Source organism: Pteronotus mesoamericanus, unplaced genomic scaffold (genome assembly GCF_021234165.1).
Source record: "Pteronotus mesoamericanus isolate MK-2021 breed Mesoamerican mustached bat unplaced genomic scaffold, CSHL_Meso_final contig_24, whole genome shotgun sequence".
NCBI classification, from domain to species: domain Eukaryota; kingdom Metazoa; phylum Chordata; class Mammalia; order Chiroptera; family Mormoopidae; genus Pteronotus; species Pteronotus mesoamericanus.
Window position 1 is genome coordinate 24,460,655 of NW_026555100.1, and position 15,496 is coordinate 24,476,150.

A 15,496-nucleotide genomic window follows, 5' to 3' on the forward strand; every position below is an offset into this window, starting at 1 on the left:
CAAGATTGCTATGTCTTACACTCTAAACCTTCGGTATCAACAAGCACAGTACTTGCGGGGTGCAGTCTCACTGAAATCAGCTTAGTCTGGTTCAAGAAGCTACCAAAGGTTCAGGAATTAAATTTCCTGGAGTCCTGAGCCTCTTTCCAGGTTCTTCTTTGCCTTGCATACAGTTTATTTTCAAGCACTAATGGACGAAACACCTTGGACTTTAGAAAGCATGCTGGGGCAGGGCCCAGGGATCAGCATTTTCAACAACCGCCTCAGGTGGATTTGATCCAGATGGTTCAAAGGCTATGTTGGAAAACAGGTTAAACGGGTTAAGGATGGTGATACATGAGTTAGCTGTTAAGCGGTGTTCCGTTTTGGCCACTTTGGAGGGTAAGGCTTAGTCCGGGCTTATTCACACCTTAGAAAATTAAAAGCGTGGTGAAGTCGTTGCGTCAGTCCCCGAAGCGCCTGTTATGAGGGAACTCGCCCACGCTCCAGGCCAGCCTGCGCCTGCTCTACCTAAATCACAGGCCTCTAAGGCTTCTCCTGATTTTCTGCCAGCGTCATCTACACCACAGGTTTACGCGGCTCCTCGGAGCTTTCCGTCAGCACACACTGTCTCCATCCAACCGTAGCGACCTCCTCTCAGTGAGTCGGGGGCACAGGCCGGAAGCGATCTCCGCGCCCGCCCCCTGCCTGCCGGAGCCGGAAATTGGTGACTACAGCCTCGCCCTCGGCGGGCCGCTCGACACCATGCCCTGCGGCGCCAGCAGCCTCCTGAGGGTTGCCTCAGCACCCGCCGCTGTCCTGGCTGTGGCTCTGCTCTCTTCGCTCTCGCGCAGCTCCCTCCTGGAGCCGGGGGACCCTGTGGTCTCGGCGCTCAGCCCCTACTTCGGCACCAAAACTCGCTACGAAGATGCCAACCCCGGGCTGCTGCCGGACCTCGAAGCGCCGCTGCGGGACCCGGAGCTGCTGGAGAAGACCTGCAGCCCGGTGCAGCTGGTCGCCCTCATCCGCCACGGCACCCGCTACCCGACGGCCAAACAGATCCGCAAGCTGCGGCAGCTGCATGGGCTGCTGCAGGCCCGCGGGCCCATGGAGGAGCGGGCCGACGCCACCGGCGGCCGAAACCTCGGCGCCGCGCTGGCGGACTGGCCGCTGTGGTACGCGGACTGGATGGACGGGCAGCTGGTGGAGAAGGGGCGGCAGGACATGCGACAGCTGGCGCTGCGCCTGGCCTCCCTCTTCCCGGCCCTTTTCAACCGCGAGAACTACAGCCGCCTGCAGCTCGTCACCAGCTCTAAGCACCGCTGTGTGGAGAGCTGCGCCGCCTTCCTGAACGGGCTGTGGCAGCACTACTACCCCGGGTTGCCGCCGCCCGACGTCGCAGGTGACCACCGGGCCAGGACCCTGCCTCGGTCCTCTTCCCCGCCTGCCCCCCGACCCGACCCCTGACCCCCGATCCCCCTCCCTATCCCGGATTTCCTCTCACTACCCTCTCTCCCCATCCCCAATCCCTCCGACCCCCATCCCGTGGAATGGTCTGGACTTGGCTATCTCCTTTCTCCTCATACATATACTTGTTTGTTCATTCCTCAGTTATGAATTTAGCACATTATATGTGCATGACGTTGTAGTAGACGTTGGCGGGGCGGGGGGGGGGGATTCGACAGGAAAAGAGACACACAAGGGCCGCTTTGGATCATCCATTCCCAAATCGACTTACCCTCTTTGAGCAACAAACCCTTCCTTTCCTCCCTCCCTGGCTGCCAGTTCTACAGTGGAGCACACTTTAAATACGGTCTAGGACTTTCTTCCTCGGGCTTTGCTTCTGATGCTATTTGGGTTTTTATTTATTTTCTTTTTTTACTTCTCAATTTTCAGATGTTGGTCCTACACCTACCTCCTGTTTTAAGAAGCTACTCTCAAATTTTCTTCTCTGCTTTCTTCTTATGTACGCGTGTACCATAGAGTGACCCTCGTTGTAGTTGTGGTCCATGGTAACACGCAGTGCTTTACTAATATATTCCATTACTTACTCTTTTACAAAACTTGAGACATCATCTCGTGGGGCTCTTTCATATAGAGGTGGGGCAGCTGAGCCCACAAATACGCCTTGTGAACTAGAGTAAGGCCCAGAGTCCCAGCTCTTCTGTTTCCCGGAACAGTGCTTTTTTTCCCCCTCAGAAAATGTTCAAAAGACACAGTTAAGACTGATAACACTTAATACCTGCCATATGCCGGTCATGCTTCACATTTATTTCACTAACTCCTCACCACAACTCTGATTGTATTTTCCCCCAATCTAAGAGATGAGGAAATTGAGAAACAAACACTAAATAATGTCTGAATTCATATAGCTACGTGTATGGACCCAGGAAATCTGATTACTCTCCTAACCATTACATTATATAGCTTCTGTCCGTCTAAGATAAGAATAAAAAAAAATTTTGTGCCATAGAGATGATCGAATGCTAATACTTGCATGGTCAGTTTTAAGGTCAGAGTTGAGATGAGACGTCATTTAGTTTCAGAGCACAAGCGGAAAATGAGGTGGACTGGTTTGTCATTTCTCCAATAACGTCCTTTCTTAAGCAGTTCAGCCATCTCCCAGGATCCTTCCATGGATTGTGTGTCATGTTGTTATTGTGTGGGTAATTCTGTTGGCTGAACTGTGCTTTTTAGTTACAGTTAGGCTTTTTCTGGTAATATGAGTGAAAATCCTCCACAAATCTGTTGAATTAACTAAATGTTGAAAGTAGAGTATACTTAAGTATAGCACAGTATATACAGGGCGAGGCAAAAGTGAGTTTATAGTTGTTTGTATGGAAAATAGTACAATAATAGTAATAAAAGAAGAAACTGTTTTGCATACGCACAACTGTAAACCTCTTTTGTCCCACCCTGTATAGTGTCTACCAAAAAGGGGCCATTGGACCTCCTAGGTGGCATTGTGGGGATTAGCATTGGCCTCAAAGTACAAAGCCAGGGATCAGAATAGTTAAAATAAGCCCACCCCTCACCATTTTCAAATTAAACCCCTTTGTCTAACTAGTTAATTATTATCTAAAGATAGTTGTTTTGCCTGTTGTGTCCATCTGGGCTTTTGAGGGAGTACACAGAATTAGATTTTGTATTCTTACAGAAACAGAACAATGCTTTTGTTTCTGTTTAAAGAACAGTAATTTGATGATAGCAAGGATGAAATATCCAGATCCACTTGAAAAATTGTATTTTGAGGCCACAAAAAGATGACAGAGCACTTTCCTAGTTAGGATGCTTTCTTAACAACTGTAATCCAATCTGCAATTAAAGTGGGCAGAATTATCCATTTCAGGATGGATGCAGATAGATACATGTTTTCCTACACACGTCTAAGCAAAACAGTATAACTAGATTTCTCCTTTTATAGACAGAAATAGTGTAGTTCATATTTTCATGGTAAATTATTGGAGGAATGATGATTGAAATCTGTATGTTTTGAATGTGATTGTGAAAAAACTTAAAAGGCACCCCAGTAGTTCATACATGAATATGAATGCTTTTCCCATACATATTTGTTGCCAAAGAGGGGAAATTATGCAACTTTTTAAATTCTTTGGGAGCTTCAGTTAGGAAACAAACCAAATCAGAAGCACATAGCACAATGAAAAACAAAAGCGTTAATCTATTTTGTGCTGTTGTCAGTAGTTTTGTCCCAACTCAAGTCTTTTGTAAAGTAAACAGGGTTGAAAAGTTAATTGAAAAAACAAAATACTCTATTTAGACTTTGGCTTAGAAGAGAAAAATAGGTTCTATCTGTTGAGTTATCTCTCACCTTGTATTTGGAAATTTTCCTAGTTTTTAGTTTGTTCTTCAAGTTTTCTGTGCCAAGCATAAACTGTACTGACATAACACAGTTTGTACTTTTTATGACTTTTATGTTTAATTATTTTTACTTTCTTTAAGAAAACATTCATTTCAGTTACCTTTATTTTATTGTGTAGTATTGCTATAACACATTTTATCTTTGATACTGTGTTTCATTAGTTTTTTCTAGCATATCTTCTCATGAATTACTGTTACAAATGGGGAATAGTTTTTTGCCCTGTCTATCTTGAATAATGTGTCTTTGAATAGTAGGTTGTTAGTGTTCCTTTCACACCTGAAACAAAATTTTCAATAATATGAAATTGTCACTTACATCGCACGCGTCTCTGTGTGTATTTGTATGTGTGTATATATATATATTTTTTCTCCCCCCCCCCCTTTCAGACATGGAATGTGGACCTCTAAGAATTAATGATAAACTAATGAGGTTCTTTGATCATTGTGAGAAGTTTTTAACTGAAGTAGAAAAGAATGATACGGCTCTTTATCATGTGGAAGCCTTCAAAACTGGACCAGAAATGCAAAACATTTTAAGAAAAGTTGCAGCTGCTTTGCAAGTACCAGTCAACAATTTAAATGCAGGTAGTGTTCCTGTTATCTTTCATTTGAATTCTGAAATAGTTTAAATGGTTTTTGAGTTCTGAAAATGAAAACATATGGAAGCATAAAGTTATTCCTTTTAAAGGCCCACAATTTATTTTACATTAAGAAAATATGTTCTAGGTCAAGAAAACTGTACACTTCATGCTTACTGTGTTTTAGGTTCAAATTCTTTGAGTTTTATGTAAATTCCTGCTATATTGTGGAATTATTTTGAGGGCAGAAGTATATAAAGCTTCTCTCAGCATTATTTAGAAAGCAAAAATTATCTTTTCTGTGTTATCTCCTCAAAGTAACACAAATGGAAAGTCAGATAAATTTAGCTTTTGAGGCAGTTGAGAAGTACATGTTACTGTTTTGAAAGAGATAAGTTTTAGAAAGTGAAAGGCAAAGTAGTGTGGATTTTTGTTTTTGTTTTTTTGGGGTTTTTTTTTTTGAGGCTTTAAACCTAGAGATGCTGAGGAAATGGGCAGTCGTGTCTGTCATAAGGTATTGCAGTGGAGATGGGCTGATTGCAATTTATCATGCAACCTAGGACACTTTTGAGGGTGAAAGGGGCATGATTAATAATTATGCTGGAAAAGCAGGACATGTGGTCACCCAGAAATGGGAAGTTAATAAAAAATAAAATAAAATCATTTTCTATTTTCTAGGATTTTATAATTCATAGAGTAAGTGTTGACAAATAGACATACAAAGATTGTGGGTTTCATTATACTGTGAATAAATTTCCAAAAGACTAGAAGTATGAGATGTTGTGGAGGAGAAGGTGGAAATGTAGACTGGAATCTCATTCATGGAGCCTGAATGCTTGTTTTAAAAGATCAAAAAAGTGAAAATGCCTGGACTAGACTAGCATTTAAAATTAATTTTTTTTCTCTTTCCCCAAACTGGTTGTGCATTGGGGTCACCTGTCAAGCTTTAAAAGTGATTTATTTTTTTAGGAAACAACTGAAGCATATAGATAATAATAAAAGCTAATATAATGAACATTGGTATACCCACAGCTTAGTATTATCAAACTTTAAAATTATGTTTCAGTTAGTTGCTTTGACAATATTGAGGTTTTTTGGTCCCACTGCAGGATCTCATCTGTCTCCTTTTCTCCTCAGAGGTAACCATTGTCATGAACACTTAAATTATTCCATGCCAGTTTTTATATTTACATTTATGTTTCTATACATAAATGGGATATTGTTTTGCAGATTTTTAAATATTTAAGAATGGCATCAGTGATGTCAGTCATATTTTATTTGAATTCAACTTTGTGTTTTTGATTTAACATATATAATTCTAGTACTATACTTTAAATTTATGTACAGAATTTGATAAACTATACCAGTATGTAGTTGTTGTTATTTTAGTGGGTATTTAGATTGTTGAAGAAGGTTTTTTTTTTAGAAAACTACTTTCAGTCTCTAAATGAACAAAGATTATCTATGTTTAAATGTGGGGTAATTGAGAACAACTTTTTTTTGGAGGTAATAAAACTATAGTGATTAAAATGATAGGTTCTGAAATTGGACTATTTGTATTTAAATCTTGACTCTGTAATACTATTGCCTAATTCTGTGATCTTTTGCAAATTCCTTAATACCTCTTTGCCAAAGTTTCTTTCTCTGTAAAATGGGTATAAGAGTTATACCTGCCTTTAGCATTATTGCAAGGATTATATGAGATTAATTTTTTAAATATATTTTATTGAATATGCTCTTACAGTTGTCCCAGTTTTTCTCCCTTCACCCCCTTCCAAATGGTACCCCCATTCCCTCCAGCAATCCCCCCTCTTAGTCCATGTCCATGTGTCATGCATGTTAAGTTCTTTGGCTACTCCATTTTCTATACTGTTCTTAACATCCGCTTGTCTGTTCCGTACCTAACAATTTGTATTTCTTAATCCCTGCACCTTTTCCCCCATTCTCCACCTTCCCCCTCCCTCTAATAACTCTCCAAATGATTTCTATATCTGTGATTCTCTCTCTGTTTTGCTTGTTTACTTAGTTTGTTTTTTCAATTCAGTTGTTGATAGTTGTAAATTTATTGACATTTTAATGTTCATAGTTTTGATCTTTTTCTTAAATAAATCCCTTTAACATTTCATATAATAATGGCTTGGTGATAATGAACTCCCTTAGCTTTACCTTGTCTGGGAAGCACTTTATCTGCCCTTCAATTCTAAATGATAGCTTTACTTTTAGAGTAATCTAGATTGCAGGTCCTTGCTTTTCATCACTTTGAATATTTCTTGCCAGTCCCTTCTAGCCTGAAAAGTTTCTTTTGAGAAATCAGCTGACAGTCTCATAGGAATTCTTTTGTAGGTAACTAACTTCCTTTCTCCTGCTACTTTTAAGATTCTCTGTTGTCTTTAACCTTTGGCATTTTAATTATGATGTGCCTTTGCTGTGGTCTTTTTTGTGTCCATCTTATTTGGTACTCTCTGTGCTTTCTGGACTTGCATATCTATTTCCTTCACCAAGTTAGGGAAGTTTTCTTTCATTATTTTATCAAATAAGTTTTTAATTTCTTGCTCTTTCTCTTCTTCCAGCACACCTGTGATTCAGATGTTGGTTCATATAAAGATATCCGAGAGGCTCCTTAGCCTATCCTCATTATTTTTTTTATTCTTTTTTCTTCTTGCTGTTCTGATTGAATGTTTTTTTTTTCTTCTGTACGAAATCATTGGTTTGAGTCTTGGCTTCATTCACTGTATTGTTGGTTTCCTGTAAATTTTTTTTTTATTTCACTTAGTGTAATCTTCATTTCTGCCTGGGTCTTTTTTCTGCTGTTGAAGTATCCCATGAGTTCCTTGAGCATCCGAATAACCAGTGTTTTGAATTGTGCATCTGATAGATTGCTTATCTCCATTTTGTTTAGTTCTTTTTCTGGAGTTTTGTTCTGTTCTTTCATTTGTGCCATATTTCGTTGTCTTCTAATTTTGGTAGTCTCCCTTTGTTTGTTTCTGTTTGTTAGGTAGATCTGCTTTGACTTCTGTCTTCTAGTAGCATGGCCTGTTGTAGAAAAGTATACCTGTAAGTTGGAAGGGGTAGAGCCTTAGGTAATTGCCAGGGCGAGGCAACCCATGTCACTTCTCTGTGTGTGGGGGTGGGCTCAGAGAGGGCACAGAGCTGCTGCCTGGCCTTTGGAGTTTTGTCTGGGAGGGAGCTGTCTTCTGGCACTCGTCCTCATGCCAGTCACTTCAATTTCTCCCCATATGACACTGGTGTCCTTCCAGCTGCTGTCCTGGTGCTAAAGCCCAGAGGGAGTGAGTCTGTGTAAGTCCTAAGTCCGTTGCAGGCCCGTTAAGAAGAGACTTCTGAAAATTCCACAGCTTCTTTATTTATTTAGTTAGTTAATTTTTAAAAAAAATTTTTAATTTTAATTTATTTTTTCAAATACATTTGTCTCTGCCTACCCCCCACCACTTTCTCTTGCCCCCTCCTTCCTTCCCTCCCTCAGCTCTTCCCCTTTGGTTTTGTCCATGAGTCCTTGCTATATGTTCTTTGACTTTCCCCTTCCCTTCCTTTTCCCCGCCTCCCCCCCTTGTCTTTGTTGGTTTCTTTTCCTTTTAGTGTTGCTGGTCTTATTTTCCTTGCATCTTTGTATCGTTGGTTAGGTTCTTCTTATAGGTGAGATCATATGGTATTTGTCTTTCGCCCCCTGGCTTATTTGGCTTAGCATAATGCTCTCCAGTTCCATCCATGCTGTTGCGAAGTTTAGTAGTTCTTTTTTTCTTTCTGCTGTGTAGTATTCCATTGTGTATATGTAGCATAACTTTTTGATCCAATCATCTATTGATGGGCATTTAGGTTGCTTCCAACACTTGGCTATTGTAAATTGTGCTGCTATGAACATTGGGGTGTATAGGTTCTTTTGCATTGGCGTTTTGGGATTCTTAGGGTATAGTCCCAGCAGGGGAATCCCTGGATCAAAAGGCAATTCCATTTTCAGCTTTTTGAGGAAATTCCACACTGCTTTCCACAGTGGCTGCACCAATCTGCATTCCCACCAACAGTGTACTAGGGTTCCCTTTTCTCCACAGCCTCGACAGCACCTGTTGTTTGTTGATCTGTTTATGATGGCCATTCTGACCAGTGTGAGGTGGTACCTCATGGTGGTTTTGATCTGCATTTCTTTGATGGCTAGTGATGCTGAGCATCCTTTCAAATGCCTCTGGGCCCTCTGCATCTCCTCCTTGGAAAAGCGTCTGCCCAGGTCCTCTGCCCATTTTTGATTGGATCGTTTGTCTTCTTGGAATGGAGTCGAGTGAGTTCTTTATATATCTTGGAGATCAAACCTCTATCTGCTGTATCATTAGCGAATATATTTTCCCATAGGGCTGGCTCCCTTTTCATTTTGCTGATGTTTTCTTTAGCGGTGCAGAAGCTTCTTATTTTGATGAGGTCCCACTTGTTTATTCTTTCCTTTACGTCCCTTGCTTTAGGAGACATATCAGTGAAAAAATTGCTGCGTGGGATATCTGAGAGTTTCCTGCCAATATTCTCCTCTAGGACTTTGATGGTGTTGCGACTTATATTTAAGTCTTTTATCCATCTTGAGTTTATTTTTGTGTATGGTGTCAGCTGATGATCCAATTTCAATTTTTTGCATGTAGCCATCCAGCTCTCCCAACACCATTTGTTGAAGAGGCTATTATTCCTCCATTTTTTGCTTCTGCCCCCTTTGTCAAATATTAGCTGCCCATAGAGACCTGGGCTTATTTCTGGGCTTTCTATTCTGTTCCACTGGTCTATGGGTCTGTTCTTGTGCCAGTACCAGATTGTTTTGAGTATAGTGGCTTTGTAGTAGAGTTTGATGTCCGGTATTGTGATCCCTCCTACTTTGTTTTTCTTTCTCAAAATTGCTGAGGCTATTCGGGGTCGTTTATGGTTCCATATAAATTTTTGAAATGTCTGTTCTATTTCTCAAATATGTCATTGGTGTCTTAATAGGGATTGCGTTGAATCTATAAATTGCTTTGGGTAGTATGGACATTTTAAGGATTTTAATTCTTCCAATACATGAGCACGGTATATGCTTCCATTTATTTGTGTCTTCCTTAATTTCTTTTTTTCAATGTTGTATAGTTTTCTGTGTACAGGTCTTTTTCCTCTTTGGTTAAATTTATTCCTAGGTACTTTATTTTTTTTCTTGCTATATTGAATGGTATTTTTTTCTGATTTCTTCTTCTATTGCATTGCTGGTGTACAAAAATGCCTTTGATTTCTGAATGTTGACTTTGTATCCTGCTGTTTTGCCAAATTCACTTATTAGGTTGAGGAATTTTTTCGTAGAGTCTACAGGGTTCTCTATGTACACTATCATGTCATCTGCAAACAATGATAGCTTTACTTCCTCCTTTCCTATTTGGATGCCTTTTATCTCTTTCTCTTGTCTGACCGCTGTGGCTAGGACTTCCAATACGATGTTGAAAAGAAGCGGTGAGAGCGGACATCCTTGTCGTGTTCCCGATCTTAGTGGGAAAGCTTTCAGTTTTTGCCCGTTGAGTATGATATTGGCTGTAGGTTTTTCATATATGGCCTTTATTACGTTGAGGAATGCCCCATTTATTCCCATTTTGCTGAGTGTTTTGATCATAAATGGGTGCTGTACCGTATCGAATGCTTTTTCTGCATCTATCGAGATGGTCATGTGGTTTTTGTCTTTTCTTTTATTTATGTGATGTATCACGTTTACTGATTTACGTATATTGAACCATCCCTGCATCCCTGGGATGAATCCCACTTGATCATGGTGGGTAATCTTTTTAATGTATTGCTCGATGCGGTTTGCCAGTATTTTGTTGAGGATTTTAGCATCTATGTTCATCAGCGAAATTGGCCTGTAGTTTTCTTTCTTTGTAGGGTCTTTATCTGGTTTTGGGATCAGGGTGATGCTGTCCTCATAGAAAGAGTCTGGGAGTCTTCCCTCCTCTTGGATTTTTTGGAATAGTCTGAGAAGGACAGGGGTTAGCTCTTCCTTAAATGTTTTGTAAAATTCTCCTGTGAAACCGTCCGGCCCTGGGCTTTTGTGTGCTGGGAGTTTTCTTGATTACTGCTTCAATTTCCCCAGCTGTTATCGGTCTGTTCAGGCTTTCTGTTTCTTCCTCCTTCAGTGTTGGAAGATTATACTTTTCTAAAAATTGGTCCATTTCATCAAGATTTTCAAATTTCTTGGCATATAATTGTTCATAGTAGTTTCTGATGATCCTTTGTATTTCTGTGTTATCAGTTGTTATTTCTCCTCTTTCATTTCTGATATTATTAATTTGGGTCCTCTCCAAATTTGTCTTGATGAGTCTACTTAAAGGCTTGTCAATTTTATTAATCTTTTCAAAGAACCAGCTTCTGGATTGGTTGATCCTCTGAATTGTTCTTTTTGTCTCTATGTCATTAAGTTCTGCTCTAATCTTGACTATTTCCTTCCTTCTACTTGCTCTGGGATTTATTTGTTGTTGTTTCTCCAGTTCTTGAAGTTGTAGTGTTAGGTCTTTTATTAGAAATGTTTCTATCTTTTTTAGGTAAGCCTGTATTGCTATGAACTTCCCTCTCAGGACCGCCTTTGCTGTGTCCCATAGGTTTTGGACTGTTGTCTGTTCATATTCATTTGTTTCCAGAAATTTTTTTATTTCTTCTCTTATCTCATTATTGACCCATTCATTGTTTAATAGTCTACTGTTCAGTCTGCATGAGTTTGCAAGTTTTTGAAGTTTCTGTTTGAGGTTGATTTCCAGTTTTAATCCCTTGTGGTCCAAGAAGAAGTTTGGTATTATTTCAATTTTCCTGAATTTGCTGAGGTTTGCTTTGTGTCATATCATGTGGTCTATCTTTGAAAAACTGCCATGAGCATTTGAAAAGAATGTGTATTTTTCTTCTTTGGGATATAAAGTTCTACATATGTCAGTTAAGTCTCTTTGATTCAGTGTGTTATTCAGCACCACAATATGTTTATTGATGTTTTGTTTGGAAGATCTGTCCATTTTTGACAGTGGGGTGTTGAAATCCCCTACTATCAGTGTGTTGCTGTCTATATCTTTTTTGAAGTCATCCCACAATTTCCGTATAAACTTGGGGGCTCCTATATTGGGAGCATATAAGTTTACAATGTTTATGTCTTCTTGATAGATTCTTCCTTTAAGTATGATAAAGTGCCCCTCTGGGTCTCTCTTTATGGCCTTTGTTTTGAAATCTATTTTGTCTGATACAAGTATGGCAACCACGGCCTTTTTCTCATGCCCATTTGCTTGGAATATTTTTTTCCATCCCTTTACTTTCAATCTGTGTAGGTCTTTTGCTCTGAGGTGGGTCTCTTGTAGGCAGCATATGTGTGGGTCATGTTTTCTTATCCATTCAGCTACCCTGTGTCTTTTGATTGGGGCATTTAGTCCATTCACATTGAGAGATATCACTGATAGAAACTTACTCATCTTTTCTCTTTGTACCTGTGTTCCTCTCTCTCTCATTCTTTTCCTTCATCTGCTTAAACCAGTCCCCTTAGCATATCTTGGAGTGCTGGTTTGGTAGAGATGTATTCTTTTAGCTTTCTTTTGTCTGGGAAACTCTGTATTTCCCCTTCTATTTTATTGAGAGCCTAGCAGGGTAGAGCAGCCTTGGCTGTAGGCCCTTGCTTTTCATGAGTTGGAATATTTGTTGCCATTCCCTCTGGCTTGTAGTGTTTCTGTTGAGCATTCAGCTCCTAGGCGTATCGGGGCCCCCTTGTATGTTACTTTCTCCTTCTCCCTTGCTGCCTTGAGGATTCTCTCTTTGTCTTTGATAGTTGCCATTTTAATGATGATGTGTCTTGGAGTGGACCTCCTTGAGTCCCTCCTGAGTGGGGTCCTCTGTGCCTCCTGGATCCATGAGAGCCTTTCTCTCCTCAAATTAGCGAAATTTTCCATCATTACTTTTTCGAGGAGGTTCTCTATCCCTTGTTCCTCTTCTTCTCCTTCTGGTATCCCTATTATACGGATATTATTGCGTTTCAGGTTGTTCTGCATGACCCTAAATGACTCTCCATTCTTTTTTAGTCTTTTTTCCATTTCTTGTTCTTTCTGGGAGCTTTTATCTACCTCTTCCTCCATCTCACTGATTTGATCCTCAGCTTCATCTAGCCTGCTTTGGATTCCTTCTACTGTGTTCTTCAATTCAGAAATGGTATTCTTCATATCCTCTTGTGTCTTCTTGATAGTTTCTATGTCCTTTTCCAGGCTGATATAGTTTGCTGTGAGATCCTGATAGTTTCTCTGCAGTTTCTCATTGTTCTCTTTGAGCTGGCTGAACTCATTGAGCTTCCTTAGAACCATTGTTTTGAATTCCATATCTGATAGTTCCCTTGCCTCTATTTCATTTAGCTCTTTCTGTGGGGAGTCCCCTTTTGAACTCATTTGGGGGGAACTTCTTTTTCTTCCCATTTTTGTGAGAGTCTGTTAAGTATTTTTGTCCTTTTCTTTCTGGGCCTGCCTCTGATGATGTCAGTTGTTGACCCTATATGACCTTGGGTTGTTTGTTTGAGCCTTCCAGGAATCTACTGTCTGTGTCTGACTCCTGCTTGGGGCAGCTCTGTGACCCCTTCCATCAGGGCTGGGCTATTTTTGGGGATTGCTCAGGGCGGCTCCCCAGGCGGCAGGATCCCCCGCCTGCCTGGGCTCGCATGTGCTTGCCCCAGACCAGGGGGCTTATTCGCGACCTCGGGTACTCATCTGGCCCCCCTGGCCGGCAAGCTCACAGGCACTAGTCAGTTTAGGGTCTTCTATTGTGTGTTTTCCCCGCTTTTGACTCTTTGGGTGCATTGCTTGCCCTCGCCTAATGGGGACTACGGAAATGGAAGGAAGTCAGCTCCAGGAATCTCCTGTTAATCCTTTCTCCGGTCTCTCCTCCAGGGACTCTGGGCAGCTCTGTGACCCCTTCTGCCGGGGATCTACTAATTTTGTGGGCCGCTCCACAATCGCGGGCGGGCGGGTCAATTTACGCCTGCCCTTGCCCCTCTGTGCACTCCCTCACAGGCCGTATGGGTGCCAGTCTGTAGGAGGCCTTGCCAGCCGGTGCAAGCGTTCGCCCGCGGGTGTCACACACATGCTCACCAACCCTCGCCAGTCACTCGGCGCAAGTGTGCGCGCCTGCACTGGATGTTTTAGGGGTGTCTATGTGTGCTTTTCGGCTTTTGGCTCTTTGGGGGTGTGGCCTCTTCCCACGCAATGGAGGCTACAGCAAGGAGAAGGAGTCGGGACTCCCCGGTTCCTCCTCCCGTTCTTTCCCCAACGCCTCCATTTCTAGTCTCTCCTCAGGGGTCTCTGGGAAGTTCTGTGTCCCCTTCGGCCAAGGATCCACCACCTGTGCTGCCTGCGTTTCAATCGCAGGCAGTCTTGTTCCTGCGCGCCCTGCTTCTGCCTCTTTGGGGTCGCGCCTTTCCAGCCCACAATGGAGACTACGGAACGGGGAGGGAGTCGTTACTCCCCGGTTCCTCCTCCCGTTCTTTCCCCAGCGCCTCCGTCTCCAGTCCCTCCTCAAGGCTCTCCCAGCCAGTCTGCACTCAGCCCCCCAGCTCACATGCCCAAGGTGTGTGCAGAGCGCACAAAAGGCAGGTTAATTGATTCCCTTATGCCTGAGCGATATCTCCACAGCTTCTTTCACTCCCCCAACCCCTACTGATTTTTACAGACAGAAGTTATGAGGACTTATCTTCCTGAGACTGGGACCTTGGGGTGGATGGTCTGGCATGGGGCTGGGATCCCTCTCTCCCAAGGTATCTTTCTGATTTTTATCTACCATATTTGGTTGTGGGACCACCCATTCCACATCTCCACATCTCCACCCCTCCTACCTATGTCGATGAATGTGGCTTCTTTAATTCCTTGGTTGTCAGACTTTCATACAGCTTGATTTTCTGACGATTCTGAGTGATAACTGTTTTGTAGTCTAGCTGTAACATTTGCTCTGGTTGTGCAAGGGGGTGAGCCATTTTTACCTATACCTCCACTCTTGAAGTGTATTTTACATATACCAGAAGTTGAGATTAATTTTTGCAAAATATTAGCACAGTACCTGGCACACAATAACTGCTCAAAAATATTTTAGCTGTTTAAATGCCTTTTTTTTACATAGAAAGGTGATGCTGTATGTAATTTCTGTAAACTTAGCAATATATGTCTCATTCTTTTAAATTCTATGTTGTTTCATAGGATATATGCTTTAATTTAAAGGTCAGTGCTAGTTAAAAACTTAAGTACTCAACCCATCATCAAATTTTACTGGTGGGAAGGGCTGGAGCTATTAGAGTCCAGATTCTTTTTATAGGAAATCATTTTGCTACTGAGGTTTTCTCATTTTCTAACTTTTTCAGATGACACTACAGTGAACATTCTTATAGTTTGGTTTTTGCACTTAAGAGTTTATAAGTTAAATAACTGTAGGTGGAATTGTTGCGTTAAGGAACATGAATATTTTACATCCTGACATAAACTTCCAAATTGTTCTTTGAAAGTGTAGAAGAATTTGTATGAATAACAGATGAGAATGCTCATTTTCCCTTATTTCATTCAATAGTAGATATTAATCATTTTGACTTTTGCCAATTTGATTAACAGGAAATGCTATCTAGCTTTAATTTGCATTTCTTTGATTACTCGGGAAGGTGAACTTCTTTTCACGTTCATTAGCTATTTTCATTCCTTTTGAAAATTGTCTCTTTATACCTTGTCCACTTTCTGTTGAACTATTGTTATGGTTTTCTTACTGATCATGTCTTATGTCCATATGTGTTAGGGATATATTTATTATAATATATATCCCTTAATTTTGCTTGATGAAGGATAAATCCTTTGCCTATTGTATTTTGCTAACATTTTCTCTTAATTTGTTGCCTCTCTTTTTTTCCAGAAAGCGGGGCGGGGTGTGGGGGGGAGGGCATGTGTGTGTATGTGTGTGTTAACCACATATTTGTTAACCACAAATAGGAAACCAGAGGGGAATCCCAGGCTGTAACAAATAAGGCTACCTCATTCCCCTTTCCCTGCAGAACAGGGAGAAAATGTGGCCTTACA

The 15,496-nt window shown here is 41.2% G+C and overlaps 1 protein-coding gene across 2 annotated transcripts in view; it reads left to right on the top strand.

Moving 5' to 3' along the window:
• Nucleotides 1-711: 711 nt before the first annotated feature.
• MINPP1 (multiple inositol-polyphosphate phosphatase 1) overlaps nt 712-15,496 on the top strand; it is a 44,173-nt gene continuing 29,388 nt past the window's right edge. For both annotated transcript variants that reach the window (XM_054572800.1, XM_054572801.1), the window contains exons 1-2: nt 712-1,381; nt 4,246-4,443. In XM_054572800.1, the coding sequence (XP_054428775.1) occupies nt 745-1,381; nt 4,246-4,443 (835 nt within the window). In that variant the 5' untranslated portion in view covers nt 712-744. The remainder of the gene's footprint in view (nt 1,382-4,245; nt 4,444-15,496) is intronic.